General features: G+C 49.5%; 9 protein-coding genes across 9 annotated transcripts; 6 read left to right on the top strand and 3 right to left on the bottom strand.

Moving 5' to 3' along the window:
* Window positions 1-942: 942 nt before the first annotated feature.
* On the top strand, window positions 943-2,555 carry N7509_010021 (uncharacterized protein; the record flags this gene model as incomplete). Its single annotated transcript, XM_056634658.1, has 3 exons — window positions 943-1,347; window positions 1,403-2,216; window positions 2,263-2,555. 3 exons carry the CDS (start codon window positions 943-945, stop codon window positions 2,553-2,555), a joined length of 1,512 nt encoding a protein of 503 aa, XP_056485278.1.
* A 673-nt stretch (window positions 2,556-3,228) lies between these two features.
* N7509_010020 (autophagy-related protein 17) lies at window positions 3,229-4,851 on the bottom strand (the record flags this gene model as incomplete). The annotated part of the gene is made up of 1 exon (XM_056634657.1): window positions 3,229-4,851. One exon carries the CDS (start codon window positions 4,849-4,851, stop codon window positions 3,229-3,231), a length of 1,623 nt encoding a protein of 540 aa, XP_056485277.1.
* A 1,465-nt stretch (window positions 4,852-6,316) lies between these two features.
* On the top strand, window positions 6,317-8,416 carry N7509_010019 (F-box/WD repeat-containing protein; the record flags this gene model as incomplete). The annotated part of the gene is made up of 2 exons (XM_056634656.1): window positions 6,317-6,664; window positions 6,716-8,416. The coding sequence occupies 2 exons, from the start codon at window positions 6,317-6,319 to the stop codon at window positions 8,414-8,416; spliced, it is 2,049 nt and encodes a 682-aa protein (XP_056485276.1).
* A 1,120-nt stretch (window positions 8,417-9,536) lies between these two features.
* On the top strand, window positions 9,537-10,147 carry N7509_010018 (uncharacterized protein; the record flags this gene model as incomplete). The annotated part of the gene is made up of 2 exons (XM_056634655.1): window positions 9,537-9,744; window positions 9,834-10,147. The coding sequence occupies 2 exons, from the start codon at window positions 9,537-9,539 to the stop codon at window positions 10,145-10,147; spliced, it is 522 nt and encodes a 173-aa protein (XP_056485275.1).
* Window positions 10,148-10,169: 22 nt separating this feature from the next.
* N7509_010017 (uncharacterized protein) lies at window positions 10,170-10,877 on the top strand (the record flags this gene model as incomplete). The annotated part of the gene is made up of 1 exon (XM_056634654.1): window positions 10,170-10,877. The coding sequence occupies one exon, from the start codon at window positions 10,170-10,172 to the stop codon at window positions 10,875-10,877; it is 708 nt and encodes a 235-aa protein (XP_056485274.1).
* A 1,421-nt stretch (window positions 10,878-12,298) lies between these two features.
* On the bottom strand, window positions 12,299-12,712 carry N7509_010016 (uncharacterized protein; the record flags this gene model as incomplete). The annotated part of the gene is made up of 1 exon (XM_056634653.1): window positions 12,299-12,712. One exon carries the CDS (start codon window positions 12,710-12,712, stop codon window positions 12,299-12,301), a length of 414 nt encoding a protein of 137 aa, XP_056485273.1.
* A 525-nt stretch (window positions 12,713-13,237) lies between these two features.
* On the top strand, window positions 13,238-14,244 carry N7509_010015 (YoaK family protein; the record flags this gene model as incomplete). Its single annotated transcript, XM_056634652.1, has 2 exons — window positions 13,238-13,553; window positions 13,619-14,244. The coding sequence occupies 2 exons, from the start codon at window positions 13,238-13,240 to the stop codon at window positions 14,242-14,244; spliced, it is 942 nt and encodes a 313-aa protein (XP_056485272.1).
* A 1,140-nt stretch (window positions 14,245-15,384) lies between these two features.
* Window positions 15,385-16,267, bottom strand: N7509_010014 (aminoglycoside phosphotransferase family protein; the record flags this gene model as incomplete). The annotated part of the gene is made up of 2 exons (XM_056634651.1): window positions 15,385-15,821; window positions 15,898-16,267. The coding sequence occupies 2 exons, from the start codon at window positions 16,265-16,267 to the stop codon at window positions 15,385-15,387; spliced, it is 807 nt and encodes a 268-aa protein (XP_056485271.1).
* A 1,038-nt stretch (window positions 16,268-17,305) lies between these two features.
* Window positions 17,306-24,095, top strand: N7509_010013 (putative ubiquitin-specific protease UBP12; the record flags this gene model as incomplete). The annotated part of the gene is made up of 10 exons (XM_056634650.1): window positions 17,306-17,357; window positions 17,412-17,573; window positions 17,767-17,789; window positions 18,067-18,478; window positions 18,527-19,038; window positions 19,942-21,436; window positions 21,513-21,560; window positions 21,618-23,456; window positions 23,517-23,612; window positions 23,692-24,095. 10 exons carry the CDS (start codon window positions 17,306-17,308, stop codon window positions 24,093-24,095), a joined length of 5,043 nt encoding a protein of 1,680 aa, XP_056485270.1.
* Between the last annotated feature and the right edge of the window lie 972 nt (window positions 24,096-25,067).

Raw genomic sequence — 25,067 nt, 5'->3', positions numbered from 1 at the left:
ATACTTCCAATAGCTCACTGGCCAACATTACAGTTTGTTCTCTTGCAGTGGCGATATAAGCAGATACCAGCCAGGATTTGGGCAGTGCAAAAGCGAAACTCACCTGCACTTCGATCTAGAACGTGAAATGCAGCGCCTGGGGCTGGATTCGGAGAAAAACCAACAGTCATCAAAACAAATGGAAGGAGGTGTGCACCAGAAAACGCTGGGATTATCCTTCAATGTGCCTCTGCGCTTGGTATGGATTGGTGCCAAGCTTAACAGAGGCTGACTATGGCGGATTCACCACATCTTTCGGTGATACAGCAACCATGCACATCCTTTTAATAATGATATGGTAGCTTTGACCATTGCCGGAGAATCATGATACATTGCGTAGCCTCGTCCAACTAATCCAGAGACACTTGCTAATCCACATCAACCGGCAATGGCCATCCTCGGTACAGGTGTGAACGGATCTCCAACTATCTGACAAATATTTTATGCCGCAACGACCGATTGCGTTATGGTTTGAGATTACGTGATGCCATGGCTCATAGCGCATGTCATGATAAAGTTTCGACTGCGGAATACCAGACTCGGCTGGGCTTCTACGTTACCAAGTCCTGCATTACGAAGTCATCCCGTAGCTTTCATTGGAGAATTTATGACTCGAATGAATAAATGCAGGCACTCGAGCGTGGTTAGCCTTTGCCCATTTAGATTAATCATGGAAACCATGACTGAATGGCTTGATCTGGCGTTGGCGTGAGGATGAGGGGCATATTTGTCAATAAAATGGTCTAGAAAGGTGAGCAGGCAACCGAAGCGGGCTTAAGTAGTTAGCGGGTTATATCTCCTTTGATATCCGTAGCCAGTCGATGGGCGAGAAAACGAACTACCTTGATTTACAGGGCCTTTTAAAACAGCATCTGTCATCCATAACACCCCGAGCTAGCGACGATGGAGCTCATCAACGTGCTCAGAATCTTAGCTGCGGCCCTATTTCTACACATGATTCACGCGCTTTATGCGTCATGGCATTATTCCCGCAAGGCTCGTAGCTTGGGCTGTCTTAATCTCCCCCTTTTACCTTCCATGGATCCGATAGGCGTCACGCACTTGTTGCAGTCATTATCCGCTGATAGAGTGAAGCTCTTGCCAGAGTTATTCGAACGCAGATTTCGGACTATGAGTGAGCTGCAGAAAGGATACGTCTCCACGTTTATGATACGTAGCCTGGGACAACACATTGTCATCACGGCCGATCCGAAAAACATTCAATCACTACTCGCTACACAATTTTCGAACTTCGAGCTTGGTAGTGTTCGACGGGATAGTTTGTGTCCGCTCTTGGGTAATGGAATAGTAAGCCTCATCATTGGCATTCCTTTGGTGCAATATATACTGACCCGTACTTTAGTTCACGGCTAATGGAGAGCAATGGTCGCACTCACGCGCTCTACTCCGGCCTCAGTTTACGCGCAATCAGATCAGCCAGCTCGACCTAGAAGAGAAACATGTCCTCAGAGCTATGGACGCAATTCACGTTGGTCCCACAGGATGGACTACCAGTACAGATATCCAGTGTATCTTTTTTCGGTTGACTTTGGATACTGCAACAGAGTTTTTGTTTGGTGAAAGTGCCGATAGCCAACTACATTATTTGGAAGGTCGCCAATGCCCAGAAGTCTCTTTCGCCTATTCATTCGATGATTCGCAAGCTGTATGTGCTCAGCGTCTTCGATTTGGATGGGTTGCTTCCTTGTTGAACTGCCTAAGAGCCCGGCAATCAGACAGGGAGGTCCATGCATTTGTTGATAGATTTGTGCATAAGGCACTTCAATCCCAGCGAGAAGAAGCCAATATCAGACACGCTGACAAGACGCGATACGTCTTTCTCGATGCATTGGTTGCAGAAACTCAGGATCCCATAGAACTAGGCTCGCAGTGTTTGAACATTCTCCTCGCAGGGGCGCGATACCACTGCTTCACTTCTGAGCTGGACCGTTCTGTTATTGGCGCGCCACTCGGCGGTTTTCAACAAACTCCGAGAAGAAATCATTCAAAATTTTGGCACCTATGGCTCGCCTCGGGATATAAACTTCTCCTCATTAAAGTCATGCCAGTTTTTGCAATTTTGCCTGAACGAGTCACTTCGTCTGTTCCTGTGGTCCCATTCAACCGCCGTTCGGCTGTTTCAGACACAGCATTGCCACATGGAGGGGGCGCAGACGGTAAGTCACCTGTGTTTATAAAGAGAGGTCAAATTGTTATGTACAGTACTCACGTCATGCACCGTCGCAAGGACATTTGGGGATCTGACGCTGATAGCTTCGATCCGGAGCGATGGCGTGGACGGAAAGTTGGGTGGGAGTATCTTCCTTTTAACGGGGGGGCCACGCGTCTGCATTGGACAGCAATTTGCCCTCACTGAAGCAGGATATACTCTGGTTCGTCTGATACAGCGTTTCGATCAAATTGAGGACGTTTATCCTGAGCGCCAGATTCGCTACGGCCTAAGCTTGACAAGTTGCCCGGCGGACTCAGTGACTGTACGCATGCACCAAGCGTAGGATGAATGAAACCAGTCCTCATGCTATAAAAAAGCGACTGTCAGCTTTAAAGAATGAACACTCAAATTTCAACACCTAATTACATTAGCTTCGCAGCCAATACATATCTCGCGCGCTTTCGTAACGGTTGGTCAGGAAAAGCGGTGGTTATCCGCCAGGTCAATTATAATCTAGTTCAAATTGTTCATATATGTCTCCCAATGTCAGGCCAATTCCAGCCGACATCTACTTGTGGACATTTAGAACAGGAAAGCCCTATATTGAAGGGGAAATATGGTATATATAGCTACCTAGGTAGAACATGATTTTCGCGCCACGATCGTGGCCCACCCACCTGGGGCACCCCTGTTTGTACTAGTACCTATCAGAGCTCTCTTTGAAAGTCACTTCCGGCCAACCGCACTCCCACCTTGCCAGTAGTACTTACATCCTCTACAGAAGTAAGGAGTATGTATCTTACTGATCGTAGTGTTTTAAGAAGCAGGAGGTCAGAAGGGGATCAGACATATTAGCTTTCATCACTTAGGTCTTAGGCACTAAGATAGACTATGCCAAGCGGAAAAAATGTAATGTGGGAAATCTTCAGCAAAATCTTCAAGTTAAGATAGTAGTAACAATTACCGGCAAGAACGCATATTCATAAATCATACCATCCGATTGAGTGTGATGCTTCTCAACCCTGGACAAGGTCCCGCGTTCTCGATCTAACACGCGAATAGGCCCGTTCAACCACATCCTTCGGCAAAGCAGGAATGACTTCGCCCTGCGAAGGGTCCTCAGTCAAGGGGACCTTGGCGCCAGCGCCATCGTCCTGATTTTCAGTATCCTCTTCATTACCAAGAGCACCTTCAAGTTGGCCGCCCGACACACGCAGGAATTCTACCTGCATCGGCGCACGACCGATGCCGGGCCAGATATCGGATGGCAAGAAATCACCCTGTTCGACGCGGAAGGCTTCGCGGGCGGAGACGTCTTCCTCGTAGAGTTGGCTTAGTTTATGCTGAGTGTCCTGAATGACTTTCTCCACGCGTTTTCGAACGTGCGCTCGGCGGGCGACTTCCAGGATCAGACTATCATACGCATTCAGGAAGCCTTCGTACAGGGCATGGAGATCGGATAGTTCGGTCAGACCTGAGTTAATGCGGTCGTTCTCTTCGCTCCAGACGTGGGTGAAGTTATGCGCTTGGGCAATGTAGCGTGGAAGGCCGGTGGATGCGAGTGTGGATAGATGGCGATGGACTTCCAGTGTGGCGTTGGAGATGGATAAGAGTGCGTCGCGCTGGATCATGACTTGTTCAAAGATGGATTCCATGTCGTTAATGCGGTCTTGGAATTCCACCACCACGTCTTCTGCGACGGGGGTGTCGTTTACAATGACCTGTAGCATATCTCGATATTCTTTCTGCGAGATGGGGGCTTGGGGTGCATCGAGAGTCTCCTCGATTTTAAGAACGCCCTCGCCGCTGACATCTGTGGGCATATCCCCGGTGATGGACCGCGCTGCGGCACCACCACCTTCTGTATGTTTCAGTACTTTCACGCAGAGATCAAAATGGTTAGCAAGAGATTCAAGGTTCCTAGCCATTTTTCGCGCATGTTCCTCTAACGATTGCAGCATGCCCGGTATGGAGGAGACGGCCTGGAGGTCCGATTCGGAAGCAGACGGCGATGACGAAGACACCGAGGCACGGGACGAAGCCAATTTGGTGGCTGAGCGATACCGATGGAGTGCCTGCCGGATCGACTCAAGCTCGTCATCGAATTCGCGATTGGAGGTATCTAATTCTCCGCGGGCGGAATTCGTGCGGTCAATGGAGTCCTTCATGGCGGTGTGCAGTTCCTCCACTCCGCGCTCGTCTACAAAGTCATGTAGAGTCCTGGACTCCTCATCCTTTGGTCGAAAGGAGGCATGGACGATTGTCTCTCGGAGAAGGTCTAGAGTGTCCCGTAGGCGCGCATCGGCGGCGTCTAGGTTCTTCAACGCATCTGCGAAGTCACTTCGGCCTCGTTTTGATATCTCCGCGACCTCGGATCGGACATTGTAGAGCAGCCGAAGCTGGCTGTTCAAGCCACGGCGCAGAAATGTGGTCCGGGATGACACGGCCACGCTATCTTCCAGGGCGGTCCGGGCCTCGGTGACGATCTCGTTGGCCCGCCAGACATAATGATATGAGGACAAGCCACGCTTGGCTACAATGAGATAAGACACGAGAGTCTCCAGGTTGGGCAACGCGTCCGGATCGCTGTGTTCGGTATCACCCTGAGCGATGGAGGCCGAGGAAGACTGGGATGACATTCTGTCGGTGAGGGGCGTGGCACCAGTCGAGCCGGTTTACTGGCAATGTCGAGCAAGGATGAAGAATGGTGTGCGATGACGAGATGGTTTCAAAAAGTTTCCGGGTTCAAGGTAGCCGCCGGGGCTCCGGAGTGATTTACAATGTAAACTGGCCGAGCCTTTGGTCTAGATCGCCCCCTATTGAGATGGGTTGTTTAGCTGGAGGTCTCACGGGTGTATTGATAGATCAGAAGGGTTCAACGCTCAGGCTTCCCTAGGGTTGCCCAGCTGTAAGGATAGCTCTCCACCAGTGATAAGCCAGTAGTATACTGGACGGGAGTGTTATGGTCAGCCCACTTGGGATGCAAGGCAAACAGGTCAATACTGTGGGTTTGAAATGACAGTTCCGAATGCAGTAGTCACCCAGTACTTTGGACAGAGGGCTCGCTGAGAGGTCAAAAAAAAAAAAGCTTACCTGGAGCTTTGTAGATCACCTCATCGGCCGAGAGACAAAGGGAGGAGAAGAGGGATGATGTGCGCGATGGGCGGTGGGTCTGGAGTGGCAGAATAGAGAGCAAAGGGACGGGGAGCTATGGGAGTGGTACACTGTACAGTACTAGGGCAGGTTGAAAGAAAGTACGGAGTACGGGAGTAAGAAAGTACCAAGTACCTTGGGGAAAAGGCGGTCTAGAATACCCCGGTCGATCCTTCCTTCCAATTTCCACTTTTTTGTACTTTCCCAGCGCCGGAGTCCCGGGATGAGGGATAATGGGCTGAGGAACTGAGGAAGGCACGTCGGCACCGGGTCGTCGCTCCCTTGTACTCCGTACTGAAGTGATGGCAGGCGCTGGGGAAATTGCGCCATCACGTGGGGCGATTACCATCGACAGAGTGTGTTGCCCCAATTTCAGCCAGTGAAAGATCTGATTGTCATTAGGTAACCCTCCACCGCCTTCCCTTTCCACTTTGCCTCCCCCATTCCCGCTGTTGGTGCGCAGATGGTGTGATTGCACTCTGCACTCTTCCATGTCGCATCTGTCACTTCGAGCTCGATGTCGCAATCTTGCTGAGCCGCCCTTCGTTATTCTTTAAATCCGTCTCTCGTCTCTTCCTCTCTCGCCTCTCCCTTCCACTGATCACACCTACATCAACATCTTCGAGGGCTTTCATATCTGCCAGGGTACTCGTCATTCTACTACTCCCGCTCCGCTATACTCGTCCTCCCTCCTCGACAATTGACTACCTTGTGGACGCTGGCAATTCTATTTGAACACCACCAATACCCCGTATCTCCGGTTCTGATATCGGTCTTCGTCTCGACCTATCACCCATTGCAATCGCCGCGAGCTACAAGCAACATTGGGAACCACCAAAGTCTTATCACCCTCTTTGTCTCAACCCTTCCGCGGCCAACTGAGTCTGCCGCTTGGCGATACCTTCGGCCAAGAACACGCCTGGTCGGCGCAAAGCCACATCGGAATTCGCAATGGAACCAAACACCGAGGTTTCAAATCCCCCGAAGGATTTTGTTGAAGCGACTACTGAAGCGGGGACTCCTGTCGCCAACTCCGAGGCCAACCGCACCACCCCTCACGATACCACGGAGACTACCAAGGAGACCACCACCACTTCGGAAACTCTTGCGCAGCTGGCAAAGCAGAACGTCGCTCCTTTTCTCACAAAATACCACCCACGGCAATATGCGCCTCTTCGCTCCGAGGACGGCACTCCTGCCATCCCCCGTGCTGTGAACGCTGGCTACTGCTACCGTCACCAGCCAGATTCGAAATGCAGTCGTCAAGCAGATGAGAAATCTATGCGTCAACTTCAACAGGTATGTTCACCTACCCTCTTCTGATCCTAACCCACTCGCTAATCCAACCAGGAACTGGAGACCCTCCCTCAGGATGATCAACAGGGAATCGCCCATGTTTGGTCACTGTTTTCCGCCGCCCCAGCAAAGCAGCGCAAACTGATGCTCCAGGGCGTCCTGGCACAATGCTGCTTTCCTCAACTGTCTTTCATCTCTGCCAGCGTCCGCGAACTGATCCGAATCGATTATTTGACCGCCCTCCCCGCTGAGCTTTCCTTCAAAATTCTGCGTTATCTCGACACCGCCTCTCTCTGCCGCGCTGCCCAAGTATCTCCCCGCTGGAGGGCATTGGCCGATGATGATGTCGTCTGGCATCGCATGTGCGAACAGCATATCCGACGAAAGTGCAACAAGTGTGGTTGGGGCTTGCCTCTATTGGACCGAAAGCGCCTGCGTGAATCGAAGCGCGAGATTGAACTACGCGCCAGCAACTGGGGTAACGAGTCTACGAACCAAGGTTTAAATCCGCCCGCGGATGGTGCTCCAAATGGAACTTGTTCGGTGGTCACATTGCCGAAGGATAATAAACGCAAAATTGAAGATGAACACAGCTGTCATCAGATCAAGAGGCATTGCGTGTCACCTGCCTACAAGCCCGTTGCCGATGATGATTACTACAAGACTCGCTATCGCCCATGGAAAGATGTTTATCGTGATCGCTTCGAGGTTGGTCTGAACTGGAAGCATCGACGTTGTTCGGTTAAAGTTCTCCGTGGCCACACCGACAGTGTTATGTGCCTTCAATTCGAGGATAATATTCTCATGACCGGCTCCTATGACGCGACGGTCAAGATCTGGGACATGGAGACTGGCCAAGAACTACGTACACTCAGAGGCCACACCGCTGGAGTTCGTTGTCTCCAATTCGACGATACCAAATTGATCACTGGCAGTCTTGATCGAAGCATCCGAGTGTGGAACTGGCGCACTGGAGAATGTCTCTCCAAGTACAATGGTCACGCCGAGGCAGTTATCGCTCTGCACTTTGATTCCACCCTTCTTGCCTCTGCCTCAGTCGACCGAACTGTAAAGGTCTGGAACTTCAAAGATAAATCGACCTTCATCCTTCCTCACCCCGAAGGCGTCAACGCTGTCAAGATTGATACATCTTCGCGTACTGTCTTGACTGCCTGTGATGATGGCGCCGCTCGCCTGTGGGACCTTGACACCAAGACCTGCATTCGTGTGTTTAACAACCACATCGGTGCAGTGCAACAAGTCATCCCTCTACCACGCGAGATTGAGCTGGAACACCTCGGAGACTGTGAAAACGACCATGTCAGCACAGCTTCCAACAATGGTGACGCTCCCGTGAACATTCTCTCCCCCATCCTAGAGGCCAGGGCTCTCCATGGCCAACCTTCTTCATTCGGTTCATCCTTCGATCAAGATGAAGGCCGCAAAGAACCACCACGCTACATCATCACTAGCGGTGTCGATGCAACCATTCGTCTCTGGGAAACTAACACCGGTAGATGTCTCCGGACATTCTTCGGTCATTTGGAAGGTATCTGGGCCCTATCTGCCGATACCTTGCGCATCGCCTCAGGCGGTATGGACCGCATGGTAAAGATCTGGGATCCACGCATCCCCACCTGCCAAGAGACATACGAAGGCCACTCCGCAGCTGTCAACTGCATCGGCCTGAGCGACAGTCGTTTCATCACCGGAGGCGATGATTACCACGTCCGCATTCACGACTTCCGCGCCTAATTGTCCACCCTAGCGCCATCTCCCTACCCCGCCTATTACATTCCTCTCTGCCCTTTCGTCATCCGGGGCAGCTTGCATTTTTACTTACCCATTTTTCCACGTTGTGGCACACTATGAAATTATTGATGGTCGGATACCCTGGGCGCCCTTTTTCAAGTCGATTTCGCTTTCGCTGTACAATTTCAAATATCGATCTTCGGTGCTATTATTTTCTCACGGGTTATTGTTGCATTCAAGGCGCGAGAGTATTTTACTTATTATCATTTCGATACCTTTTGTTTACCTTTTCGGGCTTCAAAAATATGCTATCTAATCAAAGATTTCTTACTTATTTACTTTCTTTCTTGTTCTTCTGAACCGTGTAGCCTTGGTTACTAGTAGTGTGGAAGTTCAAAGAGTTCAAGTCGTGTCTCCATGTTAGTATCGAGTAGCTGCATGTTCGAAGCAATACTAGTCTTCCCAACTTTAATTTTGTACCATTTAGATACATCTATGGATTACTTTGCGACTCTTGTCTAATTTTAGCAATTAATAAGGATTTTAACTTCAATTTTGACTACCAGTGCTCCGATCTGGCGGTATTGAAGTTGTGATATATCCAGGGCCCTGGCCTGATTCGGAGATGAATATATGGCCATTCACACCTCTGATAGTAGTGCTACGAGTTGGTTAAATAGAACTTCAAGTCCAACTTCTAGATAAATTTACCATTTGCATGCTAATTAGCCTATTTTGCCTGCTTCAAGTTCAAGTTCAAATTTCTAACAGCCTCTCGTCTTCAATTTTCCGCGGAGCCCTAGAATCCCGTATATCCCGAAGATAGGGTTCAAGCCGCCATCTTGTAGATTCTTTCCTCTTTAGTCCACCATTCTCGTATTACTTAGTGCTAAGATGTGAGTTTCGCCTCAAGTCCATATCTTATTCGCTGCCTGGCCTAATTGTAAGTCAACCTTGAAGGTTAATCTGAGCCTTTTGCATCGAATGGATTCCAGCGCGAGAGGGAGGGGAAACAGGGGTTCATAAGCGGACCACAGCCCTAGGCGGCTTGCCAGCATTCTAGCGATACGACTAGCACCTACCACCTGTTAAGCCAGGAAAAAGGCGATAATAAAACTACAAAATGTCGACCACTCTACTCTCCCTGCTTTTAATACTTTCCAGAGCCGATTTGTCCTCGCAAGAGGAAATTGTGCCGCGCACCGTCTCCCCTTCCACAACGACCGATTCCAGCCCCGATTTAAGTCCCAAGCCGACGACGTTCGATCTTTCAAAAAGGACCGATCATATCCCCCCGAATTTCTGCGGCTGGTATTCGGGTTCAGGATATGGTATGTACTTTTGTCAAGTTCATTTTGGGGTCCTAAATTCAAGCACTTCTCAACGCGAGACTAACCCTATATTTCCACGATCTCCCCAGATAACAGATGGACCTACAATGATCCCTCGGTAACATGTTTCTGGAACAGCGATGCCAAATTCGTCGGTGATCCGACTCAACCACAGACGGCTTGTATAGGGAACGCTGAATTGAGTACATGGTCATGTAGTGGCTCTGGCTGCTCTACGAGTGTCGCAAAGTGGTATGTTAGCGCGTACAACATAGGACTGATCCTGATCCTGATCCTCCCCGATAATCCTATTAACATCACTTCTGCAATCCAGCACCGGTACCCAACCATACTGCGTGACATTTTCCTACGGTTTAGATTACCTGTCCTTCGTATGCTCTGAGGAAGAGGGCATCAAGTATCAAATGGAGCCCTACTGGAGCGGATTTACCAGCCCAATTGCATTTCCCGTTTACACCGGAGCAAAGGGCATCTCGACTGGAACGCAATATCCGGCCGGTTACTCGACGCCATCATCGACGAGTTCGAATTCTGATTCTGGCTCTGGCTCTAGTATAGACTCTAACACTAACTCCGACTCCGCCTCCGCCTCCTACATCACAGCATACAGCTCGGGGACAGCTGTTTCGAATCCATCCCAGCATCGTGGGAGCTCTACACCAGTTGGCCCTATTGTCGGTGGTGTTATCGGTGGTCTGATATTCATCAGTCTGAGTGTGGGACTCAGTGTCTATTTCGCCGTGATTCGTCGAAGGAGAGAAAGGAGAGCAGCTCAGGGGCAGGGACAGCCTCAACCTCCGAGTCAACCCCAGCAACCACCTGGATTCCCACCTGGTTCTCAAACGTATCCCTCTCCGTATCAGTATCCGCCAAACCAGCCGATGGCTCCATTCGGTCCTGCGAAATTAGGAGTTCCGCAAAGTCCTCCGCCTCATCACCCCTTGCGGTATGAGGTTGAAACGCAATATAATAAGCCCGAGCTGGATATTTCGAGACAGCAGTCTGAGCCGGTTTATTCGAGTCAGACTCAGCATGCTGAGTTACCGGGTATGCAGCCTATTCAGCCGGAATATGTTTCGATGGCGCAGCGGCCTTCTAAAGCTGAGATTTGATTCTTGGGGTGGTTCTAGGGTTGATAAATAGGTAGGTAGGGTCCTGGGGTGGCGTTGGTTAAAGTGGGTCTCCTGGGAAGGAGATTCCAGGCGATCTAGTTATATTTACTAGTTAATTATGAAAGTGAATGTCTTGCGGTGATAATATGCAGTTGGAGGGGATAATGTTGGAACTTAACGACCGGGATTTTGGTAAAGCATCAAATCAAGATTTTCATTAATAATCACATTTAAACCTTGGAATAATCAAATTGCTTTGGATTTGCATAATGTTTCACTGTTACTTTTGCGACTGAATATAATTGGTTGGATGGAAGAAAACGAGGTGTGAGGGTTGAGGGTGAAAACTTGCGGTTGAGGAATAACCCATATCGACAATCTTGTTGTGTACTTTTAGTACGATTTGATAAAACAATGACATTCCAGAAACAGCAATTGCCGATAGATAGGCCTACTCCTGAACAGAAGACTATGAGAAAGCCAAAGAAGACGAAGAGGAGAACCGGGGTTGCCGATCCTCCCCTGATAGTCCCGTTCGGGGCATGCCCGTATGCCGCTTAGGTACTAACTGGTATTGTGAATATAATTCCGAGCCGGAGAGGGAGACAGTGGAATAGTATGCATCCAGATACGCCATGCACAAGCAAGAAAAATAAAAGCAAGCCAGATGTGACCTATGTGCTCTCCTACGTTGGACTAGCCCGGAATACTCCGAATATACACACCGAGACTGGGATGCATGTATGAATCGGAGGCATGCTCCACTCATTCGGACACGTCGAGCAACCTTCACTGCACGTGCGTAGGGTAGCAAAACGTCTACTTGCTTATGGCTTAGTACTTTTCAAAATACTAGAATCAGAGTGGATCTCACAATTCAGCTCAGGCATTGATGTGATCATCGTCAGGTCCCAATTTGGAATGAATATACGGCGTAGTATGCAGAATGGTAGGGCTTCATCTTCATGGGATGGTCAATCCAGAGGTCAACTTGCTTTTCCGAGCCTTCAATCTTACAGATACTGTGATGATGCCATGAGAACCTGATTTGAAATCGATATTACTACCAATATCTCCGCCCCCCACTATCATTGTGTCCGGGTGTTGATCATCTTGAGATGAAACAATATTATGCGCTAGTTATAGCCTTTTACAACTCCTGGGGATTACATGGGATGGGGGATCGGCATTTCAACCAACGGGGTAAGTCTAGGCAGACGTGTTTGACACTATTCGCAAGAATGATGGACCCGATGTAAGCCCGTTATTGGGGTGGAGTATCTAGATCGGGATCAAACATCCATATATACTAACCACAGGCTATCAATCCCCACCACTCCCCCCTCAGATCAATCTAGACTAGAATCACAACCCATGGGACATCAATCGTATCCTTCCAGATTTCATCATTCATCTTCATCTCATTCATCCAGATGTTCACCCCTTAGTCGCCAAGACTCGGGTTCCCCCCCGGAGCAAGACACAGCCACGTCGAAGGGCCAGATCCACGGCGGAGGCCGCTTGGCGTCAAGTCCCGCCGAAACCTTACCCGGCGTCTTGTCACCTCCGCGTCGATCATCCTGGCTAACTTCTTGGCTGGAATCCATTAGGAAGGGCTGCCAGCCCCAGATATATGGCAGCTGTGCCGAATGAAAGTTGGGCCCAGGGTTCAAGGAGGCGCTTTTCTTGGCACACCTGACGATCTGCACCAGTGTAATGCCGTCAGCCTCCTCCCTCGACCTCTCAGCGTCCGACGATAAGTCAACCGCCGATTGCGGATGTTCGCCAAGGGTGCCAAGTTCAATATTGCAAGAACCAAGGCAATCTGCAACCATTGGGCCGGAATGAGCAATGGTGATGCAGTGTTTCTTGACGCAACTGCAGAATAGATTTGTCTCGCCGGTCGTGAGACCTACCTGACAACCACATGGGCGTTAGCCTAACGATCGGCCCCGGCCTATAGAGCAAACCGTATTGTTGTTCTAAATGGCGGGATCTTATCGGCATAGGAAGGATTCATGAATTGGATTGCGCTTTGATATTGCCCAATTTTATGTCTTCCTGCCGGAGTGGCGCCCCCTGCGTCCTTCCGAGACGTCCAAGCCAAAGCATCAAGATGGCATCAGCGTTCATACCAAGGAAAACCGGTGGAGAAAATCCGAGATTCCAAGACTCCGACGAAAACTGTCCGCTCATGGATCCCTGCCAGGCGTCATAATTTGCCATTTTCCCTTCGCGGACCATATTCGGAGATCGATTCTAAAAGAAGGACGACGTCGTCCCGGGCCCAGCCCATCATCTTCCTTGGTCTCGCACTTGCATTTGCGCCAGGCACATTGTCTATAGACATATTTTCAAAAATGAATGCCTCCATGCGATCCCTCTCTTCTGCTACTACTGAAGAAGGCAATGATGCGAAGAATCTCTCTGGAGACGGCGTGCAAAGGAGTCAGACTGCCTCTGTTGATAATGGCACCGATTTACCTTATCCCGGAACTGCGGTTTCTGCCACAGGGACTGGATATGACTCTTCTTCATCCAAGCTATCTCAATACTTCTTCACGGAACTCAATCCAAAACGTGCGGATATCATTTTAATAATCTGCGGGTTCGTCGGCGGCCTGGTCGATGGCCTATCATTCAACGCATGGGGAAGTTTTTCAAGTATGCAAACAGGTATGTATTACCCCTTATATTCCAAGCATCAAATCGCCACTGTGCCTCGCCCTGACCCAAACTAGGCAATACCGTATTCATCGCCCTAGGTGTATCCGGGCAACCAGAATACCCAGCGTACCTGTGGGCAAAGTCCCTCATCGCCCTAACTGTCTTTCTACTCGGCAACCTTTTTTTCATTCACCTTTCCCGCGCCCTGACTCCGCTTCGACGATCAACACTCGTCCTCTCTTTCGGCCTGCAGACTGCTTGCCTCATTATTGCCGCCGCCGTTGTCCAGGCCGGCATCGTCAGCCCCAAACCAGAAGACCCCCGGGCCCCGATTCAATGGATGCAAATCCTCCCAATCACCCTGCTCGCCTTCCAGGCCGCTGGCCAGATAGTCGCATCCCGCATCTTGGCTTTCGATGAGATTCCCACTGTTGTCCTCACTACCCTTCTGTGTGACCTGCTCGTCGACACCAAGCTGTATACACGCCCTTGGTCGGCTAACCCAAAGAGAAACCGGAGAATCGCGGCATTTCTGGCGCTTTTCATCGGTGCTATGACTGCTGGCGGTCTAGCGAAAACCACTTCTATGTCGAGTAGCTTGTGGTTGGCGGTTGGTCTCAAAGGATCCATTACCTTGTCTTGGTTTGTTTGGAAAGACATATCCGACTCGAAGACGCCGAAGCAAGAGAGCCCTGTTTAGTTATGGCTTTGACACTCCTTGACAACTCCTCTATTTAGGCTTTCTCCTTGTTTTGTGCTCATATCTAATTTTCTTTTGCTGTGGCGATCTAGCGATTGATGTTCACGTTCACCATAATGTTACTATGCCTGCTAGATTACTAAAATACCTTTCCTTGTTGTCTGACGAGCAATAAAATATCAGACCTTTTGATAAATTTCTACCTTCAATCAATATTATGGCCCTTGGGATTGTCAAAATTCATTTTAGAATCTCTAGATGGCTGCTAAATGGGCTTGTTTTATACTTCAAAATAGTTTCGTATTAGGAGCATACCTGCGCCGGGTGGACGAATTGGTAGACTCGCCTTATCAAACCGAAATTTCATAATGGTTGTTGGTTTGAATCCAGCCCCGGTATCTACCTATAAATCAGAGAAAGAGCAGTGCATACCGACCGGTCTACAGGCAAGGTCCGGTCACTGGAAGAGTCACACCCGACCTCTTTCTAACCTCGGAATACTTCCTAAACCTGGAACCTGAACAAACACCGGGATTTCCTCATATTTTGAGAGATCTGGAGAGGTGAAGACCTCCAGATTATATCTCACATAAATCTTCATGTGGAAGAGCAACGGCATACAAGCTGGGCGCCACAACCCCGTTTTGTTGCTTCCACATCATTGCACCACGTTCCCTGGGCTCGATTCAAGTTGCGAATGTGTTCAATAATTGGATGTGTTATGTTTTATGGAATATGTCTGTTCAGTTGCCATACAGCTTTTTGGTTTAAGCTCTAATATAAAAACGTCAACATTCAATTGCAGGTGTTGTCTTACCAGCAGCCCCCGCGATCGGCCACAACGGCCAACAATCACCCCTACACGTCTGAATTGCTCAAAAATGCAAAGAGAAAACTTGAAGCATACACTATTTTCTTTCCGAAAAAAAATTGGCTTATCATCCACTTTTTATAGCTCCTAAACGGCCGTCTCATACTCCCCTCGAGTAGCGATAAGTCTTGTAGAAGACTGTGATTTGACCTCCTGAGTTTGTGTGTAAAGATTCAAGATAGCAAACAGTGACGAATATCTCAGTCTCTCTGCTGCGATGTCGCAATGCCGGATTTTGGGAGTGTATATTTCTACTAAGCCAACATGGTCTATAACAATCTGTCTAAGGCTTCCTGGCCTTTCTCGTCCAGATTTGGGTACGGCCTCGAATTACACATATCAGTCCAGAATGCCTTAGAATTTTCGTGCGCCTCGCCATGTGCGTCTAAGCGCTCTCGGAGCAATCTTTTCCATTCCACATCCATCTCTTTTAATCCAAAAGAGGCCGAAACATACTCATGCCAAATAGGGAAGAATGCAGCGTATTCCCAGTCAAGTATACCAACAACCTTTCCGTCTTGAACCATAATATTTCCCAAATTGAGATTGCAGTGAGTAAGCACATAGGACTCGCACTTTGTTTGGCGCTTTTTTAAGTTCTCCAAGACATTTTGAGGAAGGTAGCGAAGGTTCAGGGCAAGAGTATTCCAGAGCTCTTGGTCTGAGTGAAACGGCCCACGGGGCTCAAGATCGAAGAATAAGAAGCCTGGGTAGCATGGGCTTTAATCGGCACACTGAATAGAGGCTGAAGTGATAGATCGAAGCTGCTTTCCTACTCTCACAACTTAATCTGCAATATCTATTTTTTAGGTTTCTGACAGAGAAGTCTATCCCCTCCTCGAGTGTCTGGCCACTGATGCGTTCGTTCAAAATGAAGTAGCGCCCATCTCGATCGACCCAGTCTCGTAAGACCTTCGGGATGGGAATATCAGAATTCTTATTGCTCCCTAGATAGTCCAAAGTTTTGACTTCAATTTTTGCCTTTGGACCTTCATCGGGCCGGTCTTTCAGGACCACATCTGATCCGATAGACCAGACGCCCCATGTAGATGCACCATAGAGGAGCTTGAGGTGGCTGGTATAATGGCACCGTCTTTCTTTGTCGAGTGTCCACCTACATGCGACACAACCTTTCTCGAGCGATTCACCCATTGTAGACAGTTTGTAGGTTAATTTGTTTCGACGGAAGAGTTTAGACTGAGGATTAAAAACAAAGTGGAGAGCCCCTTGCGTATACTCTAAGGGGCTGACCGCCATTGAATGTACTTAAATATTTACCCCGTCTAAGCGCCAGCTGATAGAGCATTCAAAAGCAAGTGGCGTGCGATAACCCGGCAAGAGGTGCATGGTGTCACATAAGCTCACGCGGCTTCTATCGTCGCATCACATTCCAGATGGAACTTCATGAATTTTACTCCACATCCATCTTCTATAAGGCAACATTTGACATCAATCTTACGAATCAGCCATTCTCGATGTCGATTTCCCAGGTCCTCATATTCTAACTAGTTGTAATCATTACTACGCACATTGCTATCTATCGCAGTATTCTACCCAGTTATAGTTATACTACTATATACTCAGTACCATGAATTGTTAGGATCAATGAGAAATTAGTGCTAGTACTAGTGCCATTACCATATTCCAATATGAATTCTGTCATCATTATCATATCGGTTCCCATCTTGAGGTCGGTCAATAGTAGGTTTAGCCATAAGGTAACCTTGGAACGCGCGATCTCCCGCCGAGCCCTAGCGCTTCAGCGACTACCCGATTGGACGACTCTAGATCGGACGTACTTGCTCCAAATTGGACGAGTTTATCCCAACGCAGGGGCGGACATTGACATGAACCCGTCATATGAATGTACAAGTAGCTTTTTTTCTAATCGGAAATTCTCCCAAAAGATTTCCTCTCGTCCATCACCCTCGACTTCAACTATTGCCCCCAGTACTTTTTTTATACTGCTTTCCTTCGAGTATCTATCAAAATGGAATTTGAATTCAATCACTCGAACCCTCACCCAGGCAAGATGGGTGAGATCTACGAAGACCAGCTTTACCATGTAATGTCCGGTAAGTACCCAACTTACCATCGGATAACTCTGCCCCAACCTCAAGACCAGACTAACAAGTAACAGAAATCAGGTATGGCTCTGAAGACGGGCGCCCGACCGTCGATATTAGCGGTATGCCTCCTCTGGTAATTACAGAGAGGAACCCCATTCGTCTTCCGGAAGTTTGTAAATTTTCACTTTTGGCATTACCCTTGTGAATACTATACTGACTATTGGCAGTGGCGAGCTGGAAACGAAAGATCCTGCGGCCATTTATTCGGAAGCGCGTTGGTAAGGGGAAGCAGCCGATGAGATCGCCCGAAGAGTCAGAGACCCCGAACGAGGAGCCGGGAACTCCAGCCGAGGAGTCAGAGGGATCGGGGAAAGTATTGGGGAGCCCTGGTGAATCGAGAAAAGGATCCCTCTCCTCTTTGTCCTTGTCTGTTGGGAACGGGTTGAAGAGTGTAACCAAGCCATTCCGTCGTTAGAGGATGGTTGGTTTCGATGGAGGGAAGTCGAGCCATTTGTTGCGGCTTTGCTATGTTCTGTGATCTGATATCTGACTTGCTCCTGCTTTTGCTGTTTCTGGTGCTAGAATGGTACCCTCTCACCGGCCTGGTAAGGTACTTTGGGATAAAAAGTTGTATGATAGCTGAAATTTGAGATATTCCAGCAGCCCTGTTTGGTATATATACAAATATGCCTCTATTTGACTTCACTAACTCATAAATACAATATCTCCGGAAGACATGTTGTTACAGGCCTATCTTTACCCTAGGCAAGTCCATGAGAGTATAATAAATGACCGATGGAATGATAGCAAGGATATCTGTCTGACAGGAGCTAAAAGAACAAGAAAGGCCAGGGACATTGAACAGATCAAACTTTCTGACAGAAAATCGAAACAACGGCTATTTCCATGCCGCTCGGTTTGTGGGTGAGATGGACGGAGTTTGAGCCACTCGAATCCGGTCGTGAAGCCTCCGCATACCCTTCCGCACACTCCTCCCTCCTACTCACAGATCAAAACTTGTTCTTCCCAACATCACTGCATACATTGGTTCATTTCATCTGCAGTCAAACCTGCTTTGAGAATATCCTGAAGATAAAAGGTAAACATCTGCGACCTGATCTTGTCTTCATCCCTACCATTCTCATTCACGAATCAAAGCTTGTCACAACATCGAAACTGGTTCATCTCATCTGCAATCGCACCGGCCTTGAGAACACCCTGAAAAAAGGAGAAAACATCTCTGAGCTGATATTGTCTTCCTCTCTACCATTCCCTCTCCAATCTCTACGCTTTGGTACGTTCGTCAACATATGCTCCTAATCAACAATGAGAGTACTCACAGCTCATAGCTCTAGACACCAAGACACCAACCTCACATTCATCATGGGACCGAAACGCCTAGCCACACAACCGTACAGCAAAGAGCGGTTCGAATCGGCCAAGAAGCTCTTTTTGCCTGGCAAGAGAAGCGCCACACATCGCATGAATGACCCCGACCACTTCACCAAGGGTCCTTACACACTGAGAAGCCGCAGCAAGATGACGCTCGTGAAAATCAACCCTACCTGGATCGATCATGACAATGATGCCGATTATGATCCATCTCCTCGTAGGGCCCGCAAGCGCAAAAATGGCGGCAAATGCAGCCAGCCACGCAAGAAGCAAGCAAAGATCAATACACCCGGTATCATATTAGGGGTCAGTGAGGATGAGAACATCGATGCCAGCACTTCAGTTGCAAGCTCTCATATGACATTTACTTCCGTTGAGTCAAATGAGCAGACCATGGGACAACTTCTTGTTGACGCAACGGCATTCAATATGCCTGAATCATCTAGGGTGGAAGGGAATAGAGTGAGCACCGAACTCCCCTACAGCCTTTCAGACTACTTCCCCGCAAGTCAGCCATCTAGCGAAGCTATCTCCGACTTGGCCCTTCCAGTTGCAACTTACTGGGGGCTTGACCCCCGTTGTTATTCTATGCTTGACCGATGCCAAGATACTCCTGGGAGACAACCATTCCGTGACAACAAACCAAGAGAAGAATGAAAGATTTGACAGAAGTGAAAGGATATCTAGAAACGTGATTCCTTTTGGGCGTTTTGATGTTTGCCAAAGTGCTTCTATGCTTTTTGTGGTGTTGAGTTGATCACCAAACTGTTCTACTGCATACCCCATTTCATACTTCGGTACTGTGAATCCAGATCCATTGAGATATCGTCACCTTCTCTCCTTGACTTGACCAGGAATTACTTACTCAGGCTCGCTTAGTGAAGAAAGGCTTTCACTATTCATTCCAATCCATTTCAATCTACTTCAATTGGTGGTGCATCCTGGGAGTGGTTGGTTCAAGGTATGCATCCTCACTAAAACCAGATATTTGGCTGACTTCACCACGCCCAGTTCTCAGTTTTGGGTTTATCATCTCATCTATTGCTTCTGAATTATTCTCCCGGTGCATACAATCCCTTGGGACCCCATATCTACGAGAAACAATGAATAGGGCTTAAAACCGGCGACCGCCAGCGAAGAAAAAAAAGAAAAATCCGAATCGGGAGGGATTTTCTGCCAAAAAAAAAAATCCGCAGCAAAAGTTGCAGTTGACTTGCATTTGCACCTTCAAACCTTCACCCGCCTCTTTCTCCTCCTTCTCACTTTCTAACCTGGGACCTTTCTCGCGGAAGCCTGGCCGTGGGGATTATTGCAAAGTCATTCATTCATTCCTTCAGTGCCCCGAGCTGCCGCCGACGTGCGCAGCTCCTCGCCACGACGTCTCCGACAAAGCGTCGCAAGGTCTCCCCGAGCAGTCCAGGAGAGACACAACGTCACGCCCAAGCTCCCTCTGACCCTCCGGCGCCCTCAGTCCCCTCATTGCCTCCTCGGCGCGTTCCTTCGTCTCGCAGTGCAACCTCCACCTCCTCGCCCGAACCACAACCGCCTCGCTACGTGCCCGCCCACCTGCAGTCGCACGTCCCCGGCACTCGATCCCACAACGGCGCCCGATCACCCACTCCCGCGACCGCCACCGCTGGCCTCACCTTGACCAGTGAACGCGAACGTGAATCTGAACCCTCCGACATGCCGACTGGTGACGATACTGACGCCCGATCTCCCTCCCCTGGTGTCAAGCGCCCTGCTTCTGAGGTGGTCGACTCCGATCCCGATCCCGATCACGAAGGAGGGGTGAGCACCATGGATACCAATGGTGATGGCCGGCCTTCAATCGATGAGCAGATTGCCCAGGTCCAGGCGACCATGATGTCAGCACTCAAGGACCGTCAAAAGGGCTATGTGGTATCGATGAACTGGCTGAAGACCATCCTCGCGCGAAGCTCCTCCCACTCCGAACAAGCCGGCGGCGAATCGCAAGACAACGAACTTGGCCCTGTCGACAACTCCGATCTCGTGCTCGATGTTGGCCCGGCAAATGAGAAGTTCAGGGACGAGAGAAGCGATCCATTCACACCTTTGCGCCCGGGCTTGAAACAAGGCGAAGACTTCGAGGTCGTTCCGCAGGAAGGATGGGATAAGATCAAGAGCTGGTATGGCCTCGCCGACCAGTCGCCGGTCATCGTACGCTACGCACACAACGTCAACCAGCGCCATGAGGACGAGAAGATCGAATACGAACTCAACCCCCAGATCTACACCATCTACAAGCTCGGCGTCTCCTCCAACATTACCACGAAGATCCTGAAAGAAAAGAACCGCAAGCCCGTCAAGGTCTTGGCGCACGCCACTAAAAACTTCCAGAAATGGCTGAAGGAAGCTAAGAAAGAGACTGGAATTGACAAGTCGACCAAGGTCCGCGTATGGAAAATTGCCGGCAGCATCCCCAGTGCCAACGCCTCCGCCGTGACGACCCCCGCCGTGTCCCGCACTGTCTCCCCCGCGCCTCCGTCGGGTCTTCTCGCCACCAGCAAACACCTGAACGTCGACCCTAATGCTTTCCTCTCGTTAGCTGAAGGAAACGAGCGAGAGCTCCTCAATGAGCAGATCAAGGATCAGACTGACAACCCAAAGTACAATGGCACCATGAACTTGCGCATGGCGGGCCTCGTTGGCACGGATGTCATTATCCTTGAGGAGCAGGTGGGTAAGAATGGAAAATGGGCATCCGAGGTGTTGGAGAAGAAGCTCAAGGCAAACGGACTGAGCGTGGAGAAACCTAAGAAAGACCTGAGCACACTCGTTGCCAAATCACCCTTGAGCAGTGGCAGATCGACCCCGGCGCAAGAGACCAAACCTGAGCGTGGTCGTCCCCGAGGACCCCCCAATGGGAAAAACTGGCCTTGACAACCTCGGCAATACCTGCTACATGAATGCAGCGACGCAGTGTCTTCGAAATGTCGAGGAACTGACCTACTACTTCCTGAGTATGTTTCCTCCTTTGATCTTCTAGCCCGATCTACCAATGCTAATGACGCTTCAAGGCGGCAAGCACAAGTCTGAGTTGAACTTTGATAACCCTCTGGGTTTCCGTGGAGCGCTTGCCAGTGCTTACGGAGCTTTGCTGGGTCAAATTCATCGCCAGCCCCCGCCTCCATTTGTGGACCCTAGGAAGTTTCGCAATGTGATTAAGCGGACCCATCCGTTCATGGACAGCTACGAGCAGCAGGACAGCCAAGAATATTTGATGGCTTTGATGGACGGTGTGGCTGAGGATCTAAACCGCATTGTGAAGAAGCCTGCTGTCGAGAAACCCGATTCCACAGATGAAATGGTGACTAACCGGGAGGCCTTGGAGAAGTTCGCTGCCACATCTTGGGAGTTGTACAAAGTTCGCAACGATTCCGTCATGACAGACCTATTTGCCGGCATGTACAAGTCAACTTTGCATTGTCCCAACTGCGAGAAGGTTAGCATTAGCTTCGACCCATTCATCAACCTGACTCTGCCGATTCCGAACCGACAAATTATCTTCCGTGAAGTCATTGTGCAGAAGATCGGGCAGACCCCAGTGAAGATTATTGTGGAAGTCGACGCGTCTCAGTCGCTGCTTGCTTTCAAGAAAGAAGTCGCCAAGCGCTCTGGAATCAGCCACAACCGACTTGTCGGCGGCGAGGTTTACAACGGTACCTTCTACCAATATCTTAATGAGGCCAACAGGTCCTTCCGCGAGGTCAACCTCAAGGCTGAGGATGATGTGCTCTTCATGGAGGTGGAAGGCGCCGTTCAAGATCGCATCTTGATCCCAGTCTTTAACCGCTATCACTCCGGTACCAACCACAACAGTGGTAAACCCAGTTTCAAGCCATTCGCGTTGCCATTCATGATCTCTCTCACCCAGGAAGAAACCCGTGACGTTGAAGCCATCTACAACAAGGTCCTGAAACAGGTTGCTGCGCTGACGACTCGCGATATCTTTAACGAGAAGGAACCTGAGACGAACAACGCCGATTCGAATATTAACAGTGAAGATGAGGATGAAACTGCCTCGCACCCGTTGGCCGGCAAGATATTGCAAAGTCTTCTGCGTCTTTTCGATATGAAGGTTCTCGCTGGCCAGGCCTTCGGCAAGACGCTTCCATTAGGACGTAATCTCGATAACAGCCGTGATTATGCCCTGCTCACTTCCCGCATCCCGGCGCCTGCTCAACCAAAGGAGTCTGATAATACCTCTGAAGGCTCAACCGATGGCAATAGCGATGCCAGCGGCGAAGCCGAGGCGCCCCGGAGCCCGGCCAGCGAAATTGTCGATGACTGGTTCCTCGTGGAGCCATCGGAGGCTTTGCTCCTTGACTGGAATGATGACGCCAAGGATGCCCTTTTCGGTGGAAAGGATTATGATGATGAGGATGTGCGTGGAAAAGCTACCTACCTGAAGCCTGAACTTCTTAGCGACCCTGAGATCTTGAAACGCAAGTCGGAGTGGGATACCCGGAGAACCAAGGGTGTCTCTCTTGACGAGTGTCTGGATGAGTTTGGCAAGGAGGAGATTCTCGAAGAGCAGGAGTCATGGTTCTGCCCTCGCTGCAAGACACATACCAGGGCCAAGAAGAAGTTCGATCTTTGGTCAACCCCCGATGTGTTGGTTGTTCACCTCAAGCGTTTCTGTATCATCAACCGTTACCGTCGCATGAAGCTGGATACCCTTGTCGACTTTCCTCTCGAGGAATTGGACCTGTCAAGGTATATCACTGGTCCCGACGATGGCAAGCCTATGAAGTATGATCTTATTGGCGTCGACAACCACTCTGGCAGCATGAATGGCGGGCACTACACTGCCTACTGTAAGAACTTCGAAGATGGTCGTTGGTACGATTTCAACGGTATGCATACTTCAGTTCTGGTGTTTGGTTTTCGTCGCACTTACTGACAACCTTTTCTAGATTCATCTGTTTACGATATCGATAACAACAAGGCCCGAGTCGTGTCGTCTCGGGCTTACCTTCTCTTCTACCGTCGCCGCTCTCCCGAACCCCTCGGTGGCCCCGTTATTCGAGAAATCGTACAGAACTACAAGAACCCCCCCGCCGGAGAGTGACAATGAATCCAACCACGCAGCCGACGATGGCCAACGCCTTGGCTCCCCTGTCCAAAATGGTATCTCCTTGGACGCTCATATGTCGAGCTCAGATGAAAGCGACCATGAGACCAGCCAGATGAGTCTTCTCAATGAAGGTCCTTCTTGGTCATTTGGCGCCATGGATGTCCCCACTCGCCGCTTTGATGATGAACATAATGAAAAGGCCAACAATGGCGATGATGACTTGTTTGAGGATGACGACAGTAATGTTGCTGTTGGCAGCTCGGAGGCGGGAGACCGCATGGAAGACCTTCGCTCCGGCATTACTTCTGATCATGATGTTTCCTTCGAGGATGTCCCTCCTCTGCAAGATGATGGATCGGACGATGAGTTGCCTGTAAAGGAGCTTCACGTCGATGAGATCGATAAGATGGATATCTGAGCTACAGTCCCCGTCCGATCGTCCCATCGATCTGTATCTCCACCCTTGTTCCTCGGTTTTGGATGAATACCTTATCCATTCCACCCTTCTTTACATGCACATGAAAAAAACACCAGTTTTCGATTTACCCGGCGCATTCGGCGTTATTAATGGAAATACAAAAAACGGGGTTGGTGTCGAACGAAGCATCCCATACACCATGGAAAGGCCTCCTCTCCTCGCGTGGATGTTTGAATTGTTACGTTATCTATCATCTTGGGATTGTTTTAATTTTCTTACCTTGCCTTACCTTGTCTTACCTTAGGGTTTTGTTTTTACTCACGTCCTGTTCCCCCATCTTTCTGTCCGATGGCAATTGCAGATTCCTCGATATGCGTGATGACTCCTTTCTCCTTTTCCTTTTTCCTTTTCCTTTTCATTTTCCTTCTCTCTTTCTCTCTGTGTACTACCTTATGCCCTCTCCCTCTTCGCATGGCCGGGCTTCTCATCCTCTTCCATCTCATCTTTTGCATCGTCGGTCACCGCGGAGAATCCGCATCGCATATGGAGGGAATCGAGATTTGCATAGATTGGCGAGAGCTGCTAGAATTACACTGCCTCTGCTTGCCTGAGTATCATGATCATGATATCTTCACTTACCTTACTGTAGTAGTTGCCTAGAGTGTCCTAGATAACTTGAAGATGTCCTGCCTTCACTGTCAGTCACTTCTTCCATCGAACACCCCCCATCACACCTTCTCCTTGATTCACTCCACTCATATTTGTTTATTTCCTTCCTTCCTCGCAATTCCGTTCGACTGTCATCCACTTCGGTTAACCCGTGTGGACTATCCAACTCCCCTTCCACCATGCCCAAAATGTTAGCCCTCACTCATGGCTTCGACTATTAGCATTCATCCAGTTGACCAACCCACCTCCCAACCCTCACCCTCACCACCTCTCAACCCAGAAGACCCTCTCGGCCTTTTAACA

The sequence above is a fragment of the Penicillium cosmopolitanum genome (assembly GCF_028827165.1).
Source record: "Penicillium cosmopolitanum strain IBT 29677 chromosome Unknown utg000009l:1.0-9042332.0:1.0-9050551.0, whole genome shotgun sequence".
Lineage (NCBI taxonomy): Eukaryota > Fungi > Ascomycota > Eurotiomycetes > Eurotiales > Aspergillaceae > Penicillium > Penicillium cosmopolitanum.
The sequence above is the reverse complement of the archived record's forward strand: the minus strand, read 5'-3'. Positions and strand labels throughout refer to the sequence as shown.